Source organism: Rutilus rutilus, assembly GCF_951802725.1.
Source record: "Rutilus rutilus genome assembly, chromosome: 10".
NCBI lineage: Eukaryota > Metazoa > Chordata > Actinopteri > Cypriniformes > Leuciscidae > Rutilus > Rutilus rutilus.
The window spans coordinates 6,826,762-6,854,563 of NC_140215.1; the positions used below are offsets into that span (position 1 = coordinate 6,826,762).

Sequence of the window (27,802 nt, forward strand, 5' to 3'; positions counted from 1 at the left end):
CGTGTTACTACAGTTTCGGGAAACAGTTGAGACTAGATGCCTCTTCAACATCTATGCATTTCTGCATCGTACTATGGTAGTTAATCAGCGAGTTACATCGGAGAGTGGAATTCTCTTTAGGATTATGGCCAGTGTAATTCTTCACCATGAATTTGGCAATTAATTATTATTTTTTTAATTACACTGCACAATTACAGACGTATATATCACATATCATTGAAAAGTCTGTCTTGAAAGATTAATACGTGATCATTAAAAATGTATGTTTCTGTCTATGGAGAAAATGATTTTCACTTCTGCAACTCCACTGTTGCACACCATCATGAAGCGCTCTCTCTTTAGGATTCACTCACCATATCCAGAAGCAGGTAAACAGACTCCCTGTTCCGTGTAGTGGTTTTATCCGTCTCCTGTCCAATCTTCAGCAGGCTGGAGGAGGCGAGCTGGGGAAGAATTACAGGATTTTATTTAGCTGCAAAATCCCACAGTGAGTATTTATTGTTGACATGTTAATGTAAATGGCATGTTGTAGAGTAAAAGTATTGAACAGAAACACCTTTAAGCCAGGATTTAGGACAATTACAGCTAATACTGTTACTTACGGCAAGGAACTCTTTTAGGCGATCCTCTATGCTGCCCTTGTGGATAGTGAACAGAGCAGCGGCAATCTGGTTTATCGCTTTAGCCAGACAGTGAATGTTGTTGCAGTGACCTTAAAAGATTTATAGAGAGTTAACACACACGATAAATGTCATGCACATTAAAACGCGTCGTTCCAGCGGACCGCAGTTCAAACAGCACAGATATAATCTGATTTCATTCGCAGCGGTTCAGCGCGAGTCTGAAATGCAAAAATTGGTACCTTCTATTGCGGGACTGTACTGTGACATCACGTTGCTGGCCAGGGTCGGCATGGAAACGGCCACGAAGACCATCAACAGGCAGGCGATCTTGTACTCTTCCTCTGGGCTAATATTTTCTGTTACAAACAAGAAGAATCGAGTTCATGAATTTTCCTTAAGGTAACCTCGGGAGGAGTACTGATGTGTTGCCATTGCGAGACAGCAGGGAAATTGCAGCGATTACATTTCTCTCTTTGGACGGTGTCTGAAAATCTCCGTGAAGAGCCAAGACAAACGGCACTAATGTCCAAAAAGTGAACTCTTATTTATGTTATTAGCGCAACAGCATTTGTGTGTGATTCAATTAAGTCTAGTTTTAGTTGACTCGCTATTTAGATAGTAAACAGAAGACGTTTGGATTTAACCATCAGGGGAATAGAACAACAACATCGGAGCTGGCCAAGAGGCCCTGGAGGCTCTGGGCTGCTCTGAGAAAATGAAAGCTGTTCACCGGAGAGCTTTGCTCAATTGGAGAGACTGCTGTGCGGTATGAGGTGTTTAAAGTGCACAAGGCCCTTCTCAGGAAGCGGATTCCTCGAACGGGCTCTAATGCCTGATGAAGGTTTGATAAGCAATGCTGGACAAATGCATCTGAAAACAGTAGTGTGACTGAAGCTACTTGACAATATGACAAGATAATTTTAAGTATAACATAATATATAATAAGTTTAATATACGAGTTTAATGATAACTTTAGTGCAATGTAGTGCAATTATAATTTTACATTTGCTCCTATTCAAAAGTTTGGGCTTGGTAAGATTTTATAATATTTTAATTGTTTTTATATTTTATTGTTATTTGATCAAAAATACAGTAAAAAAAAAAAAAAAAGACCTGTGAATTATTATTGCAATTTAAAACTACATTTTTAAATATATTAAAATAGAAAACTGTTATCTATTCCTGTGATGCAAAGCTGAATTTTTAGCATCATAACTCCAGTCTTATGAAGGGTCACATGATGCTTCAGAAATCATTCTAATATGCTGATTTCTTATTATTTCATTATCGATGATGGCTTGTGCTGCTTGATATTTTTGTGTAAACCGTAAAACAGTGTTTTTTTCCAGCTTTGATGAATAGAAAGTTCAAAAGAATTTAATTGAGATACAAATCTTTTTGTAAAATTATAAATGACTTAAGTGTCACTTTTGTTCAATTTAATGCATCCTTGCTAAATAAAATGATTAATTTTAATAAAATTACTAATTAATAAAAAAAAAATATTACTGATCTCAAACTTCCAGATGGTAGTGTATACCTAATACCTTTTTGAACAAATTAATAATAGTTCATGTATTAAGAACAAGCATGGAAAACCAATTGCACATAAGTATATTTAGACAAAATAAACGAACAAAAACTAAAAACATCCTAATTCATAGAACCGAGTCAAAAACAATAGTGACAAACAGCAGCATTTATCTAAATATTTCCCATTAAACAACAAATCAATACATTTTTCAATCAATACATGTCACAAACTGACATTGCCTCAGTTTGCTTGGCTGTAAAGCTGCATTAGTAAACCAAAAAACACATATTTACACAAAAAAAGGAGCGTTTCTGGTAAAGTGACGCTGTTTCGAAAAGAGCTGAGTACTGTCACATGTCACTTTTAGTTAGCTACTCCTCAACACTGAAAACAGCTCTCATGAGACACTAAAGGGCAGATCTGCTATGCACATATATTTTTTATTATTTTTAACTCTTGAGGTTATGGTTAAGATAGGCCTGGCCATGTGAGGTTTTAAACTTTCTTGTGAAATCATTCACCGCAGAAATAATAAGACATGGTGAACTGATACTGTGACCAACGTGAACATGGGTGTGGATGTAATGCATGTTTTTGAGTGTGTATTATAGTGTGAGGTTACACCGTAATCACAGTGCAAGCGAGCATCCTAACGCTGAAGTACTTGACCAGATTGATATAAAGCATGTGATACCACTTAACGTTTCAGCACAAACCAAACAATTTTTTTTTTTTTTTTTTTTTTTTACAGCCAGCTAGCTTGCATCCAAGGTCTTAATACAGGGATTTCTGGTAAATCATTTGGCATAAAATGGTCTTTAGATGTGAGCACCAAAGTGCACTTTGGAAAAAGAATTCCTGTTCAACTTTTCTTTCAAGTGTGCGCACACCGACGTCACACTTTGCTAACTACGTATTTTGTGGCAAATGCTGATGAAAGGAGCAATCCAAAAGTGGACGTTCACTGTTCAAACAAATCTAGAACAAAAACACCTGATGCATATCTACACTTTCTTAAGAGGCCAAAACCAAAGAACTTCCCTTGGTAAAGGGATTTAACAGTTGCAATCTGGGATCAAAATGGCCTGATGTGCATTGCCATTTTGAATGGTCTGAAATAAATGATTTGTGCGCTATATTCAAAGTAGTGAAGAATAATTTAGTCGAAGACCTTTTTTTCCACGACTAAGACGAGAAGACACCAACGTCATTAAACGAAAACTGTGACAATATCGTTGTCGAAAAAAGACGTGACTTAAATGTAGTTAAAAAATAAAAACTTCAATCAAAATCACTTTGTTTTTGTCAAATAAAAGAGATGACAAAACATCACAGACCGTTTTTAACAAGCCGCTACGAGCTTTCATGCTTACGACTGCCAGATTTCAAGAATTTAAATCCCCCAATCAGAGCTTTTTTATTAAAAGAACACGTTTTCTACCCGGTGTTTTAATTAATATTTGCAATCTGGCAACCACGCACACGCTCTCTTTCTACACTGCGAAAGAAGCATGGATGATCTGAAAACACAAACCAGTTAGCTGCTTTTAGCGAGCTCCAATTAATATTTCCTGCTTAAATGAAACCTCTGTCTGACAATACAGTCTTTTTTGCTGTTATTTTAATAGAAAAAACATTAACATAATTTGGAATAATTGGACTACTAGGAATTTCACTGTTTTAATTTTTGAGACCAGTAGGCCTATAGGCTATGAAAAATAACCTAATAAATGAGGAAACTAGATGAGGTAAAATAAACGATGCGTATGGGTTGACATTCTCTTGATTTGTGCTTATAGGTGAGAGTGCAATAATCCTACTGAAATGTAAAAGTACATTTCTATTTATTATAATAGATTATAATGTTGAGCAAAATTATTGGGATTATCAATTTAAACATTATGCGGCTTGACGAAAAGGTGACTAGGATTATAGTGACTAAAACTAGACTAAAATGCTCAGACATTTAGTCAACTAAAACTAGACTAAACAAAAACCGGAGAAGGTTGACTAAATATGATAAAAAAGTGACTAAATTGAAAATAGCTGACAAAATTAACACTAATTCCCAGCCTTTAAAAGCCATTTGATATACATGAACAAATGATTGTGTGAGTAAATGGGTTGAAATTTCAATTATCATTCACTGAGAATAATTTTTCACATAAACGTTCTTACTGACCCCAAACTTTTGAAAGCTATATTGATGCAAAAAAAAAAAAAGAAAAGAAAAAAAGGATTGCATCTGGGATCAAAATGGCCTGATGTGCATTGCCATTTCAAATGGTCTTAAACAACTTACCAGACTTCTGGGAAGACAGAGCCACTACAAGAGCAGGGTCGATCTCACAGGGCAGGCCTGCGGCAGAAGACAGCTCATACACGTTCATGGCAACCTGAGAAAAAGGAGAATTTCAGGTCCAGCGGCCCATTGTTACTGCCAACAGCAAGCCTCAAAGTCACCTACCTTCATGTCAGTTTCACGAGGAATGTGGTCTTTGAAGTCTTCCACGGAGCTCACCAGGAAGGGAATGTGGCAGGACAGCACCTGGAGAAAAGGACACATCTGTGATTAGAGCTCATTTGTGCAACAACCTTTCCAAACAAAGGAATAGCTAACTGTCGACCTCAACCTCATTCCAGTGCCATATTATTTTCTGTCTTCCTTCAAACACGAAAGTCAGAAGAATGTCTGAGCTGCTTGTTTCCTTACAATAAAAGTTGATAGTGATTTATGCCGCCAAGCTCCAAAAAGTACACAAAAACATAAATTATACTCTATATTACTATATTCCAACAAGTCTTCTAAAATCATATGATATATATGAACATATGATTGTAAATGGGCAAAAAAAATTCAATTATCTTTTAACATCTCATTGATTCAAACTACACATTCAAACTTGTCATGTGACACGTGACAACCAAACCTGATGCATCTTCAGGTGACATTTGAATCATTGTAATTTTAGCATAATTTATACACTATTATAGAATTTATTAATATTATAAATTAGCTTTCATTTTAATATTTTTCATTTTAATTTAATTTTAAATTAGTTTAGTTTTTAATTTTTTAATAATTATATTATGGGCTTTATATATATATATATATATATATATATATATATATATATATATATATATATATATATATATATACACACACACACATACACACATACATATACATACATATATATATATATATATATATATATACACACACATATACATATACATACATACATATATTTCTAAAGCCCATAATATAATTATTAAAAAATGATATATAATATATATAATTATATATATAAAACTAATAAAATGGTCTGTAATAAAATTTTGCTTTAATTTATTTTATTTTAGTTTTAGTTTGTTTAATGGTAGTACTTAGTTAGTTAGCTGCAAAGGCAACATTTCTAATTTTCATTCAAGTTTTTCAACTAATAATACATTTCGTTTTATTTCAGCTTTATTTGTATGGACAAAAATTATTTTTAATAGTGTTAGTTTAAGTTAATAACACTGATTTGAATATATAAGAATGCAAATGAAATTTGAGAACTTCAAGAAGCTCTGTTCATCACACAAAGACATCACATGACATCAAAAGTCTTTGAGTTTAGTCATATGGACTACTTAGAGTGTACTCACACTAGGCACGGTTGCCTTGTGCGCGATTGTCCCCCCTCCCCCCTCCCTCGCTGGCCTGCACTCACAAATTAATTAAGTTCATTTGAAAGTGTACTGTCCAAGTTGTAATAGAAGATGTTTGCTGTCGTAATGATGACAGTAGTGCACAGCTGTTGCATGCTCCGTCGCTATTAGCGATCGGTACCGCACCCGAGCCCAACTGAACCGTGCTCTGGTCCACCTCGTCCAAGCAGGCCATGGAAGGTTAAATGAACTGCGCCCGGGCACGGTATGGAGCGATCAGACCAGGAGCGAACGAACCAGACTTTGGGGGTCAAACGCGCACGGGCACGGTTCAGATCACCTAGTGTGAGCACACCCTTATATGCTGCTTTTTTGTCCTTTTTGGAGCTTGGTTGTACAAATCACTACCTGCATTATGGAAAAATAGCAGCTTGAACATTTTACTTAACATCTCCTTCTGTGTTTCATGGTAGAAAAAAGTAATACAGCTTTGGAATTAGCAAGATCTCAGCTCTGAGATGTACACCATCCCTCCGTTGAATTGAAGTGCTGCCCACGTGAGCGTGAGAGAAACAAGACGAGACATCTGCATTACAACTCACATCTCTGAGAGCTTCCTGAGCCAGAGAGCGGAACGACAAAATCACACCGATGATGGTCATCCGTTTCAGCACGCTGTCAACCGCTACAGAAATAGAAGACAAGTCTTATTAATAACTTCCAAAAATAGGACATTTTGGTCCTTTAGAACCACTAAAAATAGGTCTGCAGGTGGTGTGTATATGGGCCACATTCCTCAGACGGGATTTTTAAATTCCTGCTCACATTTGAGCTTAGTAATACATGATTGTATGAGGATAAGCCATAACAAATACCATAAATAGCTCTCTGTAGAGGGTCCTGTCTGCCATGGGGAGTGCTGGGTGGGTGTTATTACAAATCATACCATGAAATTCCAAACAGCTATTGTCTAATACAGTGCTTCTCAATCTGTGGTAAGTGGACATGACTGGAAATGTATTTTTTCATTTTTTATATTCTAATAAAAATGCCCTCTTTTTTTTCTGACCTTGCCTCACAATATTATGACTCTAAAACTATGTCAAAATGTAAGTCTTCTCTTATTCAAATTAATTCTGGCCAAAAACTGCCACTCTGACAGAGAGAAAAGTGACATACAAAGTGACCAAACACAGTTTGCTTTGTTTTTACATGCTGTTCATGGGCAGATTCACCTGAACTGGATCAGCGAAAAAAAATAAAGGAATTTAGTTTTCTATTGCATTTAGTGTTGAAATTATTTATTTACAAAAATGTAATGTGATGCATTTTTTTCAGGATGCTTTTATTTTCACTATTGACCAATTTATTGCATCCTTGCTGAATAAAAGTATGAATTACAAAAAATATAGTCTTACTGACCCTAAGCTTTTGAAGTTAGTGTATATAATTAAAAGTCCCACAATGGATACTCACATGAGAGCCGCTTAAAGAGTGCTGCCATATGGTCCGGCTTGTCGAAACTGGTCCTCATCTGGGTCAGAACCTCCACATTGTCCACCACAAGTTTCTGTAATGGCAACAAAAGACGTATGATGAATAAGGAACCTACATGCATCTTAAAAGGCATTGCAATCTAACAACAGCATTTATGACCATGTTGATTACCAGAAAATATTTTGAATGTGATAGTTGGCACAAACTGTCGATTTAACTTAACTCTGAACCCAGAACATTACTTTTAACACCAAAGCCGAACAATTTTGAACAGTAGCTGCATGAAATCACCTGAGATGGGAACTGTGAAGAAATGCAAGAGCACGAGTTTGCATGTCAACAAACGATTTGCGTAATTTGAGCTCTAAGAGAAAACATATTTCACGTTAAAGTCCTTTGGTGAACATGGCGCAGAATAGAAATGCAAAATAAACCATTTCACTCCCCAGCTGATTGTGAGTCAGATAGGAAACTTGGTTCTTTTTCCTCCAAATTACTTTCAGCTGAGGGAGAGAAGTTTGCAAGTTAAAAACCTGTGTTCACACACTTTGGTTGGCTCTTGTTTCTCAAGAAACTTTTATAAATGCAGAAGGCTGTTTCAATTACATACATCATGCATTTGCAAACCTGCTACCATTATTGAAGAAAATATATTGGAAAAAAAAAGAAAAGAAAAAAACTAAGAGGAAAAAAAAAAGTTCATTCCTACATCATTATGTCAGGGAGTGCAAACAATACACCATTCATACTTCATGAGGAAGGCTTTGCCTTCAATGTAATCAAAGTAGGATTTGGTTCAGGTTTGATCATAGTTGCAGTTAATCCATCATTGCTGACAGCTCTTAGTTGTCGTTGTCTAAATGTTATCCAATAACTGAGGGGAAGTGCTACCTAAACACTGTTCCCGGTAAGCAGGCCCACATGGAATCTGTGGCTGCAGAAATCCATAGAAAGCTCTTCAGATTTATGTAATATTGGAACATCCATCATTCACAAAGAAAAGTAACTATCTTTTTGTACGACCAATAAAACCATTATTTTTGCAGCTTCAGCACATTAGAGATGGGGTCGGCAACCTATTGATGGCACGTGAGCAAAAGCAAGAGAGGTGTTTGTATTTCATTCAGATAAAGTACCTCATACCTACATACAGATCTACATTTTGAGGTAATCATGCCTCATAGTAACACAGCTTGTTATATTAAAGTAGGAGTTATACATACTATTAAAGTATGAGAATTAAACTGCGCAAGTCAATGAAAGCGCGCAGCTCTGACACACCATTAGCGTGACTGTGCATCACGTGCACACAAGTTACTGACTGACAGCACATGTCAAGTCAAGTCAAGTCATCTTCATTTATATAGCGCTTTTAACAACGTAGATTGTTTCAAAGCAGCTTCACAGAGATAAGCGTATAATTTAAGGTAACAGAGATTGTTTTGGCTTTATAGCAGAGTTAAGTTATTTTCCATCTAAAGTTAGTTTTGATTGATTTGCTTCCGTCGCGACGATCATTTGTTATTAAATGAACATAGTCAATGCTGTAAATTTCGGAGATATTCAACCAAGTATACTGAGTCCACATTACATTATTATATGTTCCACACACATTGAAATGACTGTGATGCATGTGGAAACACCGTTCATGTGTACCTGGTCACTTCATGTGTTTTCTCTGACAGAAATAGAGAGCATTTTTTCACATTCCAGATGAAATTGGACAAAATGCATCTGGTTGTTGAAGCCACAAATGTATATTTTATTCCTCCTAATATGGTAAAAGCTAGACATGCGAGAGCGTGTTATAACGGCTCCCGGTACCCGGTATTGCGGTCTTTGATCTTAAAATTAGCTGATGATAAATAAATTAAGCTAATTTCTTGCTTAAATTGCCATGAACTCTGTTAAATTTGCATATAGCGGGGGGAATTGAAGATTAGATTTATATTAGTTCTGCGGACACACAAGTTACGTTGCCTAATGTAAATGGAAAAACACATGAATGACCAGGTGCAAATAGGCCCATTGGAAATCTGTTCTTCAAAGTCTAATTTAAACCTGAAAACAAACAAACTATAGAATTTTGAAAAAAGGAAAAAAATTTATGAAAAATTGCTTCAGAAATATTTAAGGTTCAGCACTGTTTCTATGTAAGCCATTACGAATATTTAAAATATGTTTATGTGGGGTGGGGGGTTGTGGGCACAGTGATCAACTCAGAAACTTGAAAATGGCACTTCATGACAAAAAGGATGCCAACCCTATTAATATTAAATAAATAACTTTATTAAATAAATTAATACAATTCCACAAATTCAGTCTGGGCATGCCGGTGAGTCAAAGTGACTGTGGGAATCACTGTTTAACATGTTGTTGAAAAGAGGATCAGGCAGTCTTCAACAGAGAACTGTGCTTCTGAACACTTTCAGAGGAAGGCAAACAAGTTGGAACAGTGACAAGCCTAATGATGTGACCTTTCACCTCAGAGACCCCTATCGCTCACCTTGAGTTCGGCCACCTGGGAAGAGATGTGCCACATGAGGCTCTCGCTGAGAAACTTCATCCCGTATGGACCCAGCAGCTCAGACAGTGAGCGCATTTCTGAGAGACAAAGTCAAGAACGTTTAGATGTGCTATGGCAGTTTGAGTGTGAAAATAATCACATCCATCTGAAGAAAACATTGTGGAATGTTTCTAAACAAGGAAATCTTTTATTCAATGTGGCATGTTTTTTTCCCCTCACCAGATATGTCGGAATACTCCTCTGCATTGAAGGTGAGCTCATTCTCTGTGGGCAAGTTGACGAAGGCCTTCATGGCAGGAAAGTAAGCGATGTGACCGTTGCTAACCTGCCGCAGTAGAGTCTCCAGATACCTGTGCACAGATTAAGACCAAACCAATGTTTCACTTTAAGGTAGTGGTCTCACACTCAGCTCTTGAGAGGGCCACTGTCCTGTAGAGTTTAGCTCCCATGCTAATTAAACACACCTGAACCAGCTAATCAAGGTCTTCAGGATCACTAGAAACTTTCAGGCAGGTGAGTTGGAGCTGGTTGGAGCTGAAAGGCCCAGATATACTCACAGCGAAGGTCTTTTTTGTTCTTCGTTTAAGGGTAAAAAGAAGTTCAAAATACCTTTGCAGCGGTATACTGTTAGCGAACATCCCGACGCTGCCTACGCTGCTGAGAGCGGCATTTAGATGAATTTGTAAATGTGCAGCGCGCTTTCGTCACAATAACCAAATAAACACAACAAAAATGACAGAAGTAAAAAACAGCAGTTTAGAAAACATCTGTTCATAGATGCCTGCACAAGCTCTGTAATTTGGCACTCCAGTCAAGTAAAGTCATGTTTATTTATATGGCACCTAATACAATAGATTGCTTTAAACCAAACAGCTTTACAGTATTTAAGATGAAAAACATGAAATGAACCGGAAAAGATAATTTAAAAAAAGGCGGAGCCCCAAAGCGCATCTACCTATTACGCAATCCCCACGGAACAATGGTAGTTCAAGGTATTTACCAGTCGGAGCAATCTTTTCCGGAAAGAGGAAAAGTTCAGTTCACTCTTCGACTTCGCTTGAAGCATATCGGGGCCTCGTGTCTGACCTCGACGGATTGAACGAGGAGGAGCCCCAGAGCACACCTATTTATAACTTAATCGCCACGGACCAATGGTATTTACCAGCCAGAGCGGACTTTTCCAGAAATTTCGATTTGGCAAGTCATTTCAAAACTTTGTTTTGGCCTAATTTTGTTCGAAATGACACCACACCAATTCAATTTCACTTGAAGTATACTGGGGCCTTTAGAGCATCATGTTGTTAGCTTGACAACATGCTAATGTCAAATCTCTGTTTAAATTAAGTCAAAGCATTGAGTTAGGGTTGCCATTTGTTTCTGCCTATGTAGAGTGCTCTAAATCGGTCACTTAAGAGGTTCTATTTCAGTTGAGATGCTGTCTAAGCAGCAGCCTATGTAGGCAGTATACTTGGTTTTGGAACAGAGCCATTCATCCTAAAAGCAAAAGTTAAAGGGGTGGTATAATGCCCTTTTCACAAGATGTAAAAAGTATTTGATGTCCCCAGAGTGTGTATGTGAAGTTTTAGCTCAAAATACCCCACAAATATTTTTATATAGCATGTTAAAATTGTCAATTTTTGAGGGTGAGCAAAAACGCACCGTTTTGTGTCTGTTACTTTAAATGCAAATGAGCTGCTGCTCCCAGCACAGAGGGCGGAGCTTCAACAGCTTGTGTGCTTTTACCTCACACAGACATGCACTAAAAATTTCTACAACTTTTAGCCTTTTATGTTCAAACCGGATTCAGACAATGATGGAGAGACTCGAGAAGAAGTGACAACATGTAGAATGCAACAGGACGTTTCTGAATGGTTAGTTGATGAATTTATGTAGCTTATGTGTAGTTATCTTCTAGTCATTGATTAGCATATTCTGTCATGATAATCTATAAATTGTGTTCTGGGGGCGGGGTTTATGTAAATTTTAGGGTTGGTGATGTCACTAACCCGGGAGGAATGTTGTGTAGTCTCTACCAGCCGTTTGTTGTAGTCCTTAAAAAGCGATTTCTTTAAAAACAAATATCTCCCTTTGCTTTGAACTTTGAGCATTGTAACTTTGCAGATGTTGTCTATGCTCAAACAGCAACTTTGCACACTAACTAAAAAAGTGAATTTTCAAGCATTCAAGCATTGACATAGTCTCACCAGTTGGTGTAGAGGCTGGTGATGGTTGGTTCTCCATGGCTGTCCAGGTGTTGAGTCTGCTGCAGCAGCACATTGTTGAATACTCTGGTGATGTCAATCTGCACATAATTCTCAATGGATTGCAACACTGTCATGTAGGCCCGCACGCTGGTGAGCAGCTCTGATGGTTTGGCGATCTCCTGTGTGGCCTGGTTGTACATGGTCATCCCAACTATGGACCTGAGTGACAGTTACAGACACAGAACGAAAGTTAAAAAATCTGGTTTTATTGTGCATGATTAATCGATGCATGTAATTCTAAAGGAACAAAGTGTTTGTTCTCTTAATGTTTTATCAAAACGTATCTTGCGTCGGAAACAACATTAATGCTGATGTATACAAGACCAAGCAGGAAGAAAACAAAATAATAGCCTAATAATAATCATTTAAAAACAATAAATCAATACAATCGAATGAACAATCAAATAATAAAAAAATCCAATGGATAAAATCCTGCCTTACAAAATTTCCTACTAAATATGCAGTTATAAATAATAAACAATAATACAACATAAGTAGAATATTTCCAAACAAAATAGGATATTATATTACAAAAAATGTAGAGAAAATACAAAGAACAAAGAAATCTGTGGCAGCTGGTTTCTTTGGAATAACATGCACCAATTAATCATGCGCAGTAAGACCTGGAATATACTGTATGTTAAGAAAGTAAACGGGGTCAATTTGGACTTGGTTATGTGGTGTTGTTTGGAGAGCAATGGTGGCCACCATAAACAGATCCATAACAACAACATATTCTTTTAATGCTTTGACCTGAATCAAGGCTATTTACCCAATCAGATGGAAATGGGTAATAACAGCACATGGTTGGGTGGTGAGATCTGCTAACAGGGCCTCTCATTGCTGAGAAGCACGGCCACATGAGGGGTTCACAGCCCGGGAGAGAGGGGCCAGCCAATGCATCGGCGTCAGAGTTTTGAGTCCAACAGTGGAAAATACCTGTTTTTCCTCTGCCCAATGTTTATTTAGTTGGACAAGCTCTATTCTGGAACAGTGTCAAATATCATGCTAACCCAAACTCTCAACGCTAGTCCAATAAATTACACAAATCGAACAATAAACCCAAGAGGCTCTTTAAGCCGTTGAGTTCTCAGCTTAATTAATAAGGGAGAGTTGGAAGACAATTTTCCCTCACATAAAACGCAACAGTAACTCTCCCCTATGAGGCAAATCAATATGATTGATGCTAGTACGGAACGAGTGCGGACAGACCTCATCGCGAAGGGTTGACTGTGGGTAACGTAATAGATAAAACGAGCAGTGATGTGTTTATGTAGGTAGCAGCCAAATTCAGTTCAGGCTGTTGTGATCTTTAAACCCACATGATTCAGAAAAAAGATTGATCAGCAATCAGCATTATATAATTTAATATTGCAAGAGAAAATGTAAGTAAAGTACTTAAATAATTAAAAAAAATTACACATACATGCATACATACATACATGCATGCATCTAATTTGATATATTTTAAAATATATTTAATTCCTCAGTTGATTTTAATATGAATCATTTTGTGGAAACTGATACATAACCATTCAAACCATTCAGTTTGGGGTAAGTAAGGTTTTTTATCTCTAAAGAATTTAATAGTTCTATTCTGCAGGGATGCATTCAATTGATCAAAAGTGGTGTGTTGTATGAAAGTCTGACTTACTTGGTGAAGCGGATCTCCAGGTGGGAGGTCAGGTACTCGCGTGGGGTGAAGGTGTGCTCCCAGACCATCATGTTAGGGACGTAGTTAATGGAGAAGCAGAGCTCTGAGAGAGCAGTGTGCAGTTTGTCCAGACTGTAAAAACCAGACGACAGCCTTAAAAACTAATTTCCTTCAGATTATACAGTCCGCACAACAGTACTGCTCACCATGGGGCCGCACCGCTCCCATACTGTTACTACTGCTCATGTGTGTCCATATCAGGCTTTAGGATAAATCCATTTTATATTATATGGAGGATCTGTTTGAATGTCTGCCGTATGGGAGGATAATAGGTAAAAGCCTCCAGCTGGGTTTTGTTCAACACAGTGATTCTCTACTGGTGAGTTCTAATAGGTACGCAGACATGCCCTCATCGACAAAAACCATCAATTACATAAACTAGAACAAAGTAAAAGACAAAATGACCCAGACTACATTCAATACAGTATGAGCAACAAGGATTGACTCAGTTTGTGCTGACTAGATATAGAAGAAGAGTAAGTTTCATCCTTACTTGGTGACCAGGAGTCTGTTCTTCCTCATGCTCTCAACACCAGGTTTCTCTCTTTCCGGTTCACCTTTCTTCCCTGTCTGCTTTTTCGACTTCTTGTTCACGGCCTGACTGATGGTTTTGGCACAATGTTTTGGCAGTAGCTGCACAGAAGAACAACAGGAATAAGCCCCTTTTTAAAGTCAACATGAAATCAAAATTGACCCTACTTTCTTTCCCAATACAAGTTCCTGGTCATATTGTGCACAATTCATCAGTGCAGGTTATTTCAAATAATAAAAAATAAGTGTGTATAGACTTGGGAATTGTTACATTTTTCTTAAAATACCAGAACCAAATGATTTATGACATAATAAAATACAGCACCATGGCAAAAGAAATTTTGAGCTTGAGTTGTGAGCTTGCAGCCTGAACTGGATGTAATGACAGATTATGTGTAATAAAATATAGGCAATTAATAGATATATATCTGTTGCATTATCCTCGCTGGTTGCACGCAATAACATGCACCGTGGCCAGTATAGTCCACCTCATGCACAAATTACTCTTAAGAGTTTATTTTAGTGAATAACTCAAAAAGACTTAATCATTTAAGTCTCAAAATCATGGGATTTTCAGAATCAATGAATTTGTCACCGATGTTCTTAACTGACTTACTGAACCACTCGTCTTGAAATTAACTGAGAACCATTTCTGCGATACATACATATTTGTTTGATATATCAAACAGTTTTGTATATTGTAAATATATATAAAGAACAATAACTCGAAAATTGTCAGAGGCACAACAGGTTATTGAATTTATTGTTCTTTTTAATTGACACAAATCCAAATTCCTCTTACTTTTCAACACCCCTCCTCCAACCACCTGTAACATCCACTTTTCACCATCCAATCAATTCCTGATGAATAAAATCAAGTCCTACCCCAAGTCTTTACCAAATAAATATCTTTGTTTCACTTGGAGATATGTCAGATTAGAGAAGTAAAATAGGTTTCATGTTGACCTTAAGACTGTAATTCCTTAAGACAAATGTGCCTTCCAGACATGAGCAAAGCGGGAAGTTACTTATGAGCTGCTGTCCTGTTTGCGTGCAACATGACAGTTACATTCACCAGAGGGGGGTGAGAATAAGTTTATTCATTAAAGCTGACTGTATGTGTTCGAATCAGTGCTGCCAACTGTGTCCAGCGAATCAATCACCGCTTAATTTCATTGCGATCATATTGCAAGGAATGGAACATTCCTGGTGAATTTGCAGAACTCTTTGTAAACCCAGTTAAGTTTCTTAAAATCCCAGATATGACATGGAAAATTCCAGAACTCCCAAAAGTCCCTCTGTGTTTTGGCAGCGCTGAAAGCATGTGTGCGTCACTGACCTGGTCGCTCAGGGTGCACTGCTCTGTGCATATGTCTGTGATGAGGTTGCGGGCTTGCTTGGCCATCTCGTCCAGGAACATGTTGCAAAGGGACAGGCTGCGGTCTCCAATGTGGTGCCTCTGCAGGGAGGGACAGACATGGAGACATTAGTGGAGACTTCCCTTAGCACAACCCGAATGTTAAGCGAGACATTTGATTTTCAGCATAAAGTACGTTCCACTCTGTAGCATTCATTTAGTGCTTCATACAGGTGTAAAGTGTCATTTTTGCACCAAATGGAATTGCAATGCTATCTGGTTCTGCTATAGGCACAGGAAATACATCCTTAACCTTTATTATCAACAGTAAATAATTAGGCTCAGCTGGTCACCTGGAAAAATATCTGTGAACAGGGCCTAATACTGGCCAAGAACCACCCAATAATACAGGACGGGGCCAACCAATGGATGTATAAATGGACCAGCCACAGTTTTTAAGTGGCGTTTAGTGACATTTTAATCAAATAAATGCAGCCTGGGTGAGTATAAGAGACCTTAAAAAGAAAATTGATCCCAAACGTTTACCCATATATTCATTTTAATAAATTAATTACCTAGAATTAATTGGACCAGGGTGGAAAAACACCTTATTTCTCACCATGCCATTAACTGGCATGAATTTATCTGAAAATGGTCCAGTTAGAGGCTGAAACTACTCCAACATAAGCTGCTCAGGTGGATTTGGCCAACAGTGAGGTGCTGTTTGTGACCATGTGTAAGTGAGGCTTTTCTGTTATGGCCCAGCTGGTCTTGTCGCCTCAACTTCCTCCCTAGAGCAAACAGCACATACTCTCTAAATTACTAATGCAAAACAACCTTTGCCCCTGTGCGTTTTGACGAAACCCATACAAGATGGAGGAGGCCGGTCATTCTTCGTGACAAACAAAGTGTGTCAGTTAAAGCTTCGTTGGTTCAACTCCAATTTGACGAGGACCAAATATTCTGCCTCGCTCCTCATGGGCATCTGAGGGCAGAGTCTGAGACGGTGCAGGTTGGAAATAACACATCTATCCGACGTGATGCAGAGGCTAACCTCTGCTGAAGCGCCGTGATCTTTTGTTGTTTCTCTAAACCGCTGTAAAAAGTTTTCTGTGCGAGGATGGAAATATTCTTGGAAACTTTTAGTGCTTTTCCAACATAAATAAAGCTTGCAGCTGTCCAAAGCTGTGTGGAGTGGACATAGGAGGAAGACCATTTCAGAGACATGCTGAGAGAGGGAGTTTCATGTTTAAATAAGGGAAACCCAAGCCTTCTATGGCTCAATAAATCTCTTTTATTCCTCTAAGTGCTCTCAGACAGCTCAATGTTCAGGCCCTGCAATGACATGAGAACTCTCATTGTGCTGTTTGTTTGGGTGCCGTTTGTCCACCAATTAGGAGTGAAAATGTGGGTTTATTTACCAAATTAAATTGGATATTGGAGGGCACGATGTTTGGCAGGAACAAACACTTGGTGAATGTGCTGGCCATATACCAGCGGGGGGGAACAGGAATCTGTTGTGCTCCTCGTGTGTGCGGAGGGGCTTCCATATGCCCCCGGGGAGCCTGGGTAGCTGCACTGGTGTATGGTTCAATTACAGATTTAATAAATCATGCTTTTCAGCATTTGGTTTTCTGTACACATCCTGATACATGGACCACAGTGCTCAATGCTGCGTGTTGGGACATTCCAGCTCTAGTTAACTCATGGAGCTTTCCGGATTCACAGTACGACTCCATCCTGAACCCTCGCATGGGTCGCGGCTAAGCCGTGGCGAGACCCGACAGAGAAAAGAAAGATCTTTTCCAAACTCCTTTTCTCAAAAGTAACACTGGCCATATTCACTAGGGGACATTCACAGACACATAAAACAGTTTTTTTCCCCCAAAACACAGAGTCTGCATTTAGGCTAAACCAGAGATTTCAGGACAAGTCAAATGGAATATATAATCTGACCAAATTAAATAAATTAGGTGTCAACTGATTTATAATAGTCAAAGAAAGCAAGTACATGAGGCTAAAATTATCATTTCATTACAGACTATGGCTGGATGATATACTGAAAATTCACAAAATATTTGTGATGATATTACTGATTGTTTAAATTAACATCATGAATATCACAATGACAGAAGTTAAGAACGTCTGATTTATACTTCAATATCAAAAACTGTTATACCTGGTAAGTATAATTTATTTGAATGAATTCTTTGAAACGATTCACTTAAGTGCAAAAATGTTTGCAGAATCACATATGGCATTTTTTATAAGTTGAAATACTTCAGTAAAAATACATGTAGGTAAATATTGTTCTTATATATATAATATATAATTATTTATTTATTGTGTTAGCTTACTTAAAAACTGCGGAAAACTTTTGTTTTACTGCATTTTACTTGCATTAAACATTCTAAATCTACAAATGGCCATTTCAGAGAAAAATAAATAAATTTTGAGATAACAATCATGTAATCATTTCACAAATACAAATTCACAATACTACTCTCAGTGATGCCTACAAAAAATGTCATAAAGCACTGTTTTCAGATAAGGTTACTGAAGTCAGGGTTCGTACAGATTTTTAAGAGTGAAATTCAAGCACTTTTCAAGCAATTTTAAGCAGTGGAAGCAGTGCTTTACAAGGGTGGGTACAGGTGAATTATCAAGGGTTCAGTAAATATAATGGGGTGTACATTATACGCTAAACAGCTGAGAAGTAAACTACCGTAGGAACTGCTATATAAATGGGAGACTATATGTGTTTCCATTTGCTCCAACAGCAATAGGAAAAATTGCTTTCCATTTCCAAAAGAAGAAAATATACAATATACAAATATACAATATACAATAAGCAATTGCAAAACATTGTTACACGAAAATCAAAACGAATATGAAGGTAACACTTTATTTTACAGTGTCCTTGTTACATTTGTTACATGTAGTTACTATAGTAATAACTATAAATTATGCATAATTACATGCAACCAAATCCTAATCCTACCCTAACCCTACAGTAAGTACATGTTGTTAATTATTATTACTCGGTACTTAAATATATAATTACAGTGTAACAACGACACCTTAAAATAAAGTGTAACCATTCTGAATCTGAACGAGACAAATTCAGAGCCGTACAGTAGAGGGCGCAACATGAACGCGACCTTCAGCTGCGCTGCCAATCCGGATATTAAAACTAAAGAACGTAGGAAAAGAAATTAAACACTCCAATTTCTAGAGCTGTGAATCTTCACTTGCCTCATGATTCGATTACGATTCAGAGGGCAACAATTTGATTATAAAATGATTCCCAATGCATTATGATGCACCACTAATTCTTTATATTAATAATAATTACTATATTAACAATCACAATATAGTTATTTTTGTTATTTTATCTTTGTTATTAAAAATTAACAAACAGTATAACAAATACAATATAAGAAAGAAACAAATGAAATTAACAACGATTTACTTTTTTTAGTAAGAAATAATAAAGAAATTAAATAAATCTAAAAATAATCACTGCATAATCTTTAGTGTAATAATTGCAAATAAACTGATTATTGTTAAAGCTACAAAAGTTATTCAGTCAAGAGCAGTGAGAGATTCCCTCTTTTCTTTTGTTGTTTTGATTAACAATAATAGCAGCAGTTTTATTAAAGGCACACAATGCAAGATTTGTACCTTAATATAACAGCTTTGAAATCATTTCGATGGTAAACAAACTCGTAGTAGGGCGAATCACCCCGATAGCAAAGCAGGGGGGGGACGCCGCTGGCAAAACCAGCAATGCAAGTTTGAGATGTGGCGCCCCGACAAATCTCGCGAGAATCACGACTTGCTGTACGGCACGACGTCACATTCATCAACAACATATGAAGCAGCCTCTATGGAAGACACTAGCACGCATTTCAGACGTGAATCATGGCAGAGTCGACGAAGAAAACGCGGTCGGAAGAGTGCAGAGACGGCTCTGCCTGAGTGGTAATTACGACAGTGACGTTAAATACAAGTACTCCACAGCGACTCTAAGGGGTCGCTGTTTGAGAAAAACGGAAACTGCATAGTGTGCCTTTAAGACCTAATGCACAGGTCTAACATAATGTTACGCATCAGATCCCCCCCCCCCCAATGTTTTCATTCACTTAAGACATAACCGACTGCGTTTACGAGAATACTACGCATCTACTCGTATAAAGAATATGACAGTTCAAGTGCAATATGCCGCTAAAGAGAACTGTATTCGGGAAAGCATGCTCGCGTGACAAACGCAATGATGCGCAAATGATCCACGACTCGATCTTTAAAGGTTATTTGCTCTAGTTTAGTTTTCTTTCTTTTTTAACGAGATGTTCTAAGAAAAAATATCAAGCATTTTTAAGGATGATAATCAAAATTCAAGCACATTTCAAACATAACGGTTAAAATCAAGCATTTTTCAAACTTTCAAAACTCTGTACGAACCCTGTGAAGTGAATCTGACATTTGTGCTCCTCTTGGGGCCTGTTGGACTGATTCCAGGTCAGTGCGACTCACCTCTTCAGGGCAGAGCTCATGGGTGCAGCTCATAAAGTGGGTGCAGAGCAGAGGGAAGGAGATGGAGTATCGAGACTGGGACGGCAGTTCGAGACACTGCTGGAACATCTTTTCAAAGGCGCGGCTGTAAAAGCTATCAAAGAGAGAGAAAATGAGTTGCCAGTTCACTTCACCGTCTGGTACAGTCATATCTAATCAGTTGAAACGCCCCTGTCCGCTTTCCACCAAGCATGAAAAAGAAATATCTAAAAACAAGAGGCACAACAGACAGTTGCTATGGGATTCTGTGAACAGATATGGCTTCTGCCAATTGTGGAGCTGGCGTTGAATCAACAGAGTCACGGCAAAAAGGAATCATATTTTGCCCAAGTTGTGAGCTTGCAGTGACTTAAAATGTAGTTCGTAAAAAAGGCAGGGTACAATTTTGCATTGTCTTTGCTGGCTACAATAGACAATTAAATGAATAAAATACACAAATAAATTAAAATATATTGGTAAAAAAAATTCAAACTCAAGTTTGAATGCAAATAACAGATCATTCAATGAACCTTTCAGAGCAGCTGCAGAATTAACTGAATCGCAAGTCAACATTTTTCAGTTCTAAAGCCACTTTTTGTCTATTCAGTGTTCTACTCTACACATTAATGTAATTTCTTTGAATGACCTTTTCTTTGATGTGAGGTCATACCAGAAAATGGAAAGGTCAGAAGTCTCCACAAGCATCTCCACCAGAGAGTCCACCATCTTGGTGTGGAAGATGATGGTGTTCATCATCTTTCCCAACTCCCTGTGATCTGCCAGTCCTAGTGAGGCCTTGGACACGCTGGTGTAAGCCTAAGCACAGAGAAAAACATCATCATTAGAGTTAATCTGGAATCAAATGAAAGTGCATTAATTATCCTGACAACTCAAAGGCTAAGCTTGGTGGGCTTGATTTCCATGAGCAAATCCTCAGGCAAATGAAGAGCAACGAATCAAGATTGGAAACTGGACCAGGGCAGAGTCTGAAGAAAAGTGTGGTTTGATGTTTTACCATATCATTAACTTCTGAGAAGGCTTTCTGGGAAATATTTTTGTAAACTTGATACTTTTGAACCAGACAATGTCCAACCAACACAATTTCCTCTCTAGCATACATGATCAAATGAAGACTGTATGCAAAACAGATTCTCTTTGGTGTTTAAGTCAAAACCCTTCTTTTTCCCCCAGCGAAACAGCTGTGCCAGCCAGTGCGATCAAGTCGAACATAAGAAGTGTGAGAAAACTCAACCAAAACACGGATTGCACTCGCCCTGCGCTGGCTTTCATCATCTAAAGATCGGCCAATTCAAAGAGCGCGGCATGCCAGGATGATGCCACATGACATTCAGCAGGTGCTAAACTCACAAAGCTTGTGGTTATGGAGTCCGGGGAACGACAATAAACATATCGTACCGCACTGAAGTCCACTGCGGAGCAGAAAAAGTATTGAAAAACAGGGCTTATTTTTAGATGAACATTTGCAGACTGCTGCTGGTAGTTTAATCGGCCATAGCGATAAATAGGACCGCACCTTTGGAAACGAAGAGGCCAAATGCAGACGAGCAGACATGAACTGAGTGAACCGTTAGTTGTTATATACTGGCAAATGTTAGCTCAACAACAGGTCCATTAAACAAGAAGAAAGCATGCTAAATTTAAGGAGAGAACGGGGCATCCCTGCTTAGAGAGCAGAGTCAGGGCAGCTCTTTAGAGTAACTCACTGCTGTCAAACTTGGAGTAGTGACTGATTCTAGTGCCTACAGAGACTTTTTCTACACATCTGTGCACACATTTTAGTCTGCCTGGTTTCATTCACCAAAACAGTCATATTTAAATTTTGATGACCAGTTACCCATCTCTTTTTTCTTGCTACTATACATTTATGACACTGCCGTTCAATTTTTTTATATTATAAATCTAAAAAAAAAAAAAAAACGTCTCATGCTTATTACCAAGGCTGCATTAATTTGATCAAAAATACAGTAAAAATAACATTATTGTGAAATATTATTACAATTTAAAATAACATTGCATCTTTTTTTAATATAAATGTCTTTACTGGCACTATGGATCAATTTAATGTGTACTCTCTGAATAAAAGTATCATTTTTTCAATTAAAGTTAGGGGTGGACCAACTGTTTTGAAAAACAATGAAAGACAGATGGAAAAGGTCATTCTGAAAAAATGTATTACAGTAATACAGTATAAAAAAAAAAAAATTTTTTTACAGCAATAAGAATCTAAAAATAACCACCAATAATTAAAAATACAAATATTTTTTTTTATTAAAAATACATTTCTGATTTAAAAAAAAATATTTTTTATAATTTCATTATATAATTTTTTCTTTCTTCCGGTTTTTGGGGTAAGGCGACCTGGACATATTTTCATGTAATTCACCTACATAGCTGAACATACACATCCACACACCCACAACTGTCAACAGCCTCAAACACACTCCGCTGCTCTATAGCTGACGTTTTAAATCCTTGAATTTGCTTTGTCCTGGCAAACTGAGAGCAGTCAGAGCTCAAGGCTGCGCAGTGAATAAACGCTGCTGTTATTGGGGACGATTTGTTTTTGTTGCAACTCTGGCTGCGAAAAGAGTGATGAAGAGTGGGAAAAGGTCCAAACACAGACAACAGTTGTTCAGCTGAGAGAAATGTTCGCATTCCACTGATAGCAGCTTCTCCTGCTGAAGAGGTGAACTGAAACCCTCCTGTGTGAAGAGGTTGAGGCCTGCTCTTGAAGGTATGTTCTGGGTTCAAGGCAAATAAGTACTTTTTGTGGAATCTGTGGCATTACCACAGAAAATAGTCTGTCTGATAAAGCAAAAAATTGTGGTAACTGCATAATGGAAGAAGTGAGAAAATCATTTGCTGACCATGTCTGTGTAAAGTTATTTGCAATTTTAGTTTTTAAAAACATCTTTTTTTAGTTATTCCATTTGGTCATGACCACATAACGTCGCTAAACCAGGTAACTTTAACATGACAATGTTATCAGAAAGGAACTATTCAAATAGAGCAAAGTCCACCGACAGAAATTACATCAGTAATGCACAACAAATTCATCCAAAATGAATGATTAAATGTAAAAGGTTCCCAACAATGTTGGAAAAATACATTCCCAATACTTTAGTCATTCCTAAGTATAGAGACAGGACTCACAGACAGCAATTTAATAAATTAAAATATATATTCACTTCTATAAAAATGGTAAGATTTCCAACAAATCTCATAGACTTATTTATATAGCATTTTCACAATAAATTGTTTCAAAGCAGCTTTACAGGAAATCATGTTGATGTTTATAATATCTTAATATCTTCATGCCTTAGTCGCATTTAGCAGATTAGAGCAGGATGATAATATAGTTTACATTTTGCGATGATTCAATCAATCAACCAAGTTGAGATATGATATATAGTATATATTGCCCTACGTGAGTATACTGTATGTTAATTCAGTATACTGTATGCATATTCATGTCCATTATTTTTCCAGACCTGCAAATCATAATTTAGAAATTTTGATATTTTCAGGTTTTCCATGATCATAAAGACCCTGAATATAAGTGCTTTAACTGTTACAGTACATACAAGGGACATAGGGGGAAAAAGTTCTGTGGTATCATGGTATTATATCAAAATCATGCCTCAAATTCTGTGGATAAAGTTTTTGAACCCAGAACATTCTTTTAGGGAAGAGGTCAAATGGCTTCTCTCTTGTGGGACTGGGCAGGCCAAAACACAGGAAACGCATTTGAGAGCAGACTGGACAATCCCAAAGACTGCAATCCAGATCCATGGGCTTTTGAGGTCCACGCACACTCACACAGATCCTCAAAAACACATGAACAAGCTTGTCTCTCCATCTCTGCTTCCATTTCCACCCACCCACATGTACTGTTACTTGATGAAAAAAATGTGCTGTATTCCACAGGGACGAAGTCTGATTTATTTGAGCCTGGATGAAAGGCGCAGGCTCTTCTTGAATAATCAGAGCTTCAAAAGAACAGCATGCACTGTGGTTCATTTCTAAGTAATTCAAAATTAAGTCATTTTTCATACAGCTTGTAAAAAATATTGCTTTCATTCGAAAAGACAAAGGATAAGCAAATATCTGCAAGAAACATTTGTCGGCATGAAACTTTTTGTTGTGCTGTACCTCAAACTGTGAGAGCATTAGTTGCGTTACGTTAACCAGCATCTGCTAATTAGTAAGGGGGAAGCAAAGATAAGAGCTGTAAATTATGCCTGATTAGATCATAGGAAACAAACACCATGTATTGACCCGGCTCAGACGACTGAGATCATCTTACCTGCAGTCTAAACCAGTCTAGCCTCATCCCTCTGAAATCAAACACTTCACCATCTTCGACTGCAACACACACCCATACAAAGTTAGTTATTTTGAGACAGAGTACAAACAACAACAGACAATTTTATATCACAAAATAAAAGATAAGTAATAAGTACATCAGTCCCAGTATCATACTACAGCAAACCTATGAATATATAAAATATAATTAAATGACGAGCTGTTTTTGCATGATGCCAGTCAGACTTACTTTTATTATTTTATCTTTTAATTTGCGTCCATTTCGCTGAAGTATGCATTACTTCTGCATTACCTTTCATATGTGTAGTACTGAATTTTGTTCATGTTTGCTGGATTATATAATGATTCTTTAATATATAAACAATTTTTGTTGAATTTTAAGCAAAAATTGTGATCCATGCTCTTACCATGAATACAATTACATGATCCACATACGTTGCAGTTTATAAAACAAACCAATGAATCTGATAAATAAGACCAGGGACATCAATTTTGATTTCATGATGTCTTTTTAGCACATTACAAATGTTTAAATAAGAAGAGAGGTTCTCTACCTTGTTTAACACTGAGAGAGGTCATAGTGTTCACGAAAGATGACATAATAATGGACTCGTCCTCTGGGCAGACGGACAGGTTCTACAAGAGAAGAAGACATGATTATTTTACCAATTGTGTGTGCATTTTAAAATTAAAACACCATGACGAGCAAGTCTCTCTGCTGATTGCAGTCTCAGAACTGAATGACAATACTAGTTCTCCATCTAGTGGTGAAGTTCATGTATTTCTTCTAGACGCCCTATGTGAGATCCTGTGAATGATTCATAATGTGACTAATGTTCATGTCTGAACCACCCAGCTGCACATGACTGTTCCTCATCTCATGAGAGCACTACAAATAGCAATTGCTCTCCAAAGACTGTGTAACTGTTCTATGTCCTTTCCGTGCAGTAGAAAGGAAAACTGGAGAATCCACAGAGCAGATAGTCTCACCTGCACAAGCTCATTGAGCACCACAGCGTCAAAGCCAGACAGGTACTGCACGTAGTATCTCTGCATCACCGGCCCGTACTTCCGTACGTGTGCCCTCAACTCTTCCATGTAAAAGATCAGCTCTGCAATGTGCCTGAGAAAACGAGGAGGAATTAATTAAAATATAAATATTAGATGGAAAAACTTTGGCAACTGAAATGTTTAAAGTACTAAAATGACTAAAAACTGAAATTAAATGACAAAATAAAAATGACTAAAATATATTAAAGCTGAATAGAATTATAAAAAAAAAAATATATATATATATATATATATATATATATTGAAAATAGAAAAAATAGAAACTAATTCAAAATATTAATAAATACTATAACAGTAAAATACATAATACTGAAATAACATGTGTAATGCAATATGGGAGCAAATTGCAGTGAATCACACAAACAAAAAATAACTCAGAATCATGGAATTTTTTGGTGAAATTAAAAAATACAAAAGCTTAGCATAAGGCCTCATTAAAGCATAAATTAAAAAACATATCAAAATTGAGCGTTGAGGTGTAAGAATTGGATTTACTTGTCAATGAAGTCATCTGTGCTTTTCTTCTGGATGTTGTCGGCATGTCTGAGCAGCCAAATGATCTCATCACGGGCGAAGGAGAGAGCCATGAACACAAACAGAGCCTTGGGACCCAGTAAACCTGGCTGATCCGCTAGAACTGTGGCGAGCTCTTTTAAGGCAGATCTCAAGAACTTGCGACGCTCTCTGTGCATCGAGCCCCTGGATCAAATGATTAAAGAAAAATAGATATTGCAAATAAAAGGCAACACTGCTGCTGCTACACTTATTTGCTAACTGGGTTGTGAGCTTAGCAACATGCTAATAACATCAATCTACTGGAGTCAATAGAGAGCATCTTCAGAAATACCAAGAGGCCACTTACGCATGCGACAGAGCAGACTCTTTGCATTCACGGATGTCATTGACACGCTTGTTGTAACTGTAGAAGATAGAGAAAACAAACAAAAACACAATCAACAACATAATATATATCTACACAACACAAAGACACGCTATATATGCATGAACCACATTATGATAATTTAAATCTTTTATATAAACAATACACACAATATGCAAATTAATTACAGAAAACTTGAGAATGTGTGTGCCGGTAGAAATTGCTGACCCGCGAATGTTTACAAAGAGATCCTCGGCAGCTTTGTGAATGTGAAAGACCTCGTCCCTGAACAGACAGAGACAGGAACTGCTCTGAAGAGCCAACTTCCACAAACTGAGAGCAGCAGGATCACTGTTCAGAGCTGCATGACACAAGATGAACCCGACTAGGACACAGAACAGAGAGAGACTGTTACAAACCACATACACTCCTGTTACATTTGTAAAAACCCAGGCCCATGCAGGATCTGTGTTCACCGATTTCGACAACTGGAAAGAGTGTCGTTTATATAAATCATGAAATAATGTGGTTTATTTGATGATCCTTTCCACAGAGAATGAATCTTGTTCTCAGATTTAACACCTTTCACCAAATTTAAATACATTATGCAGATTCCTCAAAATAAGCACAGAAAGTGTGTGAAAAAAGCACTCCATCTGGACCTGCTAAATATTAAACCACATCATGTAAATGGTACACTACTATACAAAAAGACTAGAAAATAATAAAACAAATGTTCAAACAATTACCAGTATTGCTTCTCTCAATCTGAGGCATAACGATCATGAAACGGCATTCACAAGAAATTTTACGTAACAATGTATTATCCAGAAAAAAAGTAATTTCAGAGGTTTTGAAATATTTGAAATTGAAAAAAATTCAATTTGAAATATTACCATATAATCTGGTAAAAAAAAATCTGGTACCATATAACCTCTGAAAAAAAAATTCAGAGGTTATATGCAATAAATAATCATACACAGTACGAATTTATTAAGAAAGGAAAAAAGTGTACATTATAAATTTCACGTTGTCTTAAATAACACACTTACAGACGATCCATTTCTCCATGGCGTCCAAGGATAGATATTCACAGGGCATCTGAAAAATACGGGTCAACAAATTATATTTGGTCAAATGCTCAATGTTCACATGCTCCTGCCTATGAGGAATATACACTATGATAATAATCCTATATCACAGTATGAGACATTCTATATCAATAGTTGTATCTGTGATGTTT

General features: G+C 37.2%; 1 protein-coding gene across 13 annotated transcripts in view; it reads right to left on the reverse strand.

The window, feature by feature from the left end:
- nckap1 (NCK-associated protein 1) overlaps positions 1-27,802 on the reverse strand; it is a 53,478-nt gene that overhangs the window by 2,133 nt on the left and 23,543 nt on the right. For 4 of the 13 annotated variants that reach the window (XM_084421968.1, XM_084421967.1, XM_084421966.1 and 1 more), the window contains 22 exons: positions 27,612-27,660; positions 26,788-26,944; positions 26,542-26,598; positions 26,175-26,378; positions 25,599-25,731; positions 25,163-25,244; positions 24,589-24,647; positions 20,932-21,077; positions 20,244-20,376; positions 15,690-15,809; positions 14,313-14,452; positions 13,760-13,891; positions 12,046-12,264; positions 10,061-10,191; positions 9,821-9,918; positions 7,294-7,387; positions 6,420-6,502; positions 4,625-4,705; positions 4,460-4,553; positions 863-979; positions 603-712; positions 354-443 (listed from right to left, as the gene is read on the reverse strand). In XM_084421968.1, coding sequence (XP_084278094.1) covers positions 354-443; positions 603-712; positions 863-979; positions 4,460-4,553; positions 4,625-4,705; positions 6,420-6,502; positions 7,294-7,387; positions 9,821-9,918; positions 10,061-10,191; positions 12,046-12,264; positions 13,760-13,891; positions 14,313-14,452; positions 15,690-15,809; positions 20,244-20,376; positions 20,932-21,077; positions 24,589-24,647; positions 25,163-25,244; positions 25,599-25,731; positions 26,175-26,378; positions 26,542-26,598; positions 26,788-26,944; positions 27,612-27,660 — 2,529 coding nt within the window. Of the gene's footprint in view, positions 1-353; positions 444-602; positions 713-862; positions 980-4,459; positions 4,554-4,624; positions 4,706-6,419; positions 6,503-7,293; positions 7,388-9,820; positions 9,919-10,060; positions 10,192-12,045; positions 12,265-13,759; positions 13,892-14,312; positions 14,453-15,689; positions 15,810-20,171; positions 20,377-20,907; positions 21,078-24,588; positions 24,648-25,162; positions 25,245-25,598; positions 25,732-26,174; positions 26,379-26,541; positions 26,599-26,787; positions 26,945-27,611; positions 27,661-27,802 lie in introns of all 13 variants that reach the window. The other 9 variants (XM_084421972.1, XM_084421970.1, XM_084421969.1 and 6 more) reach the window with 3 other exon arrangements.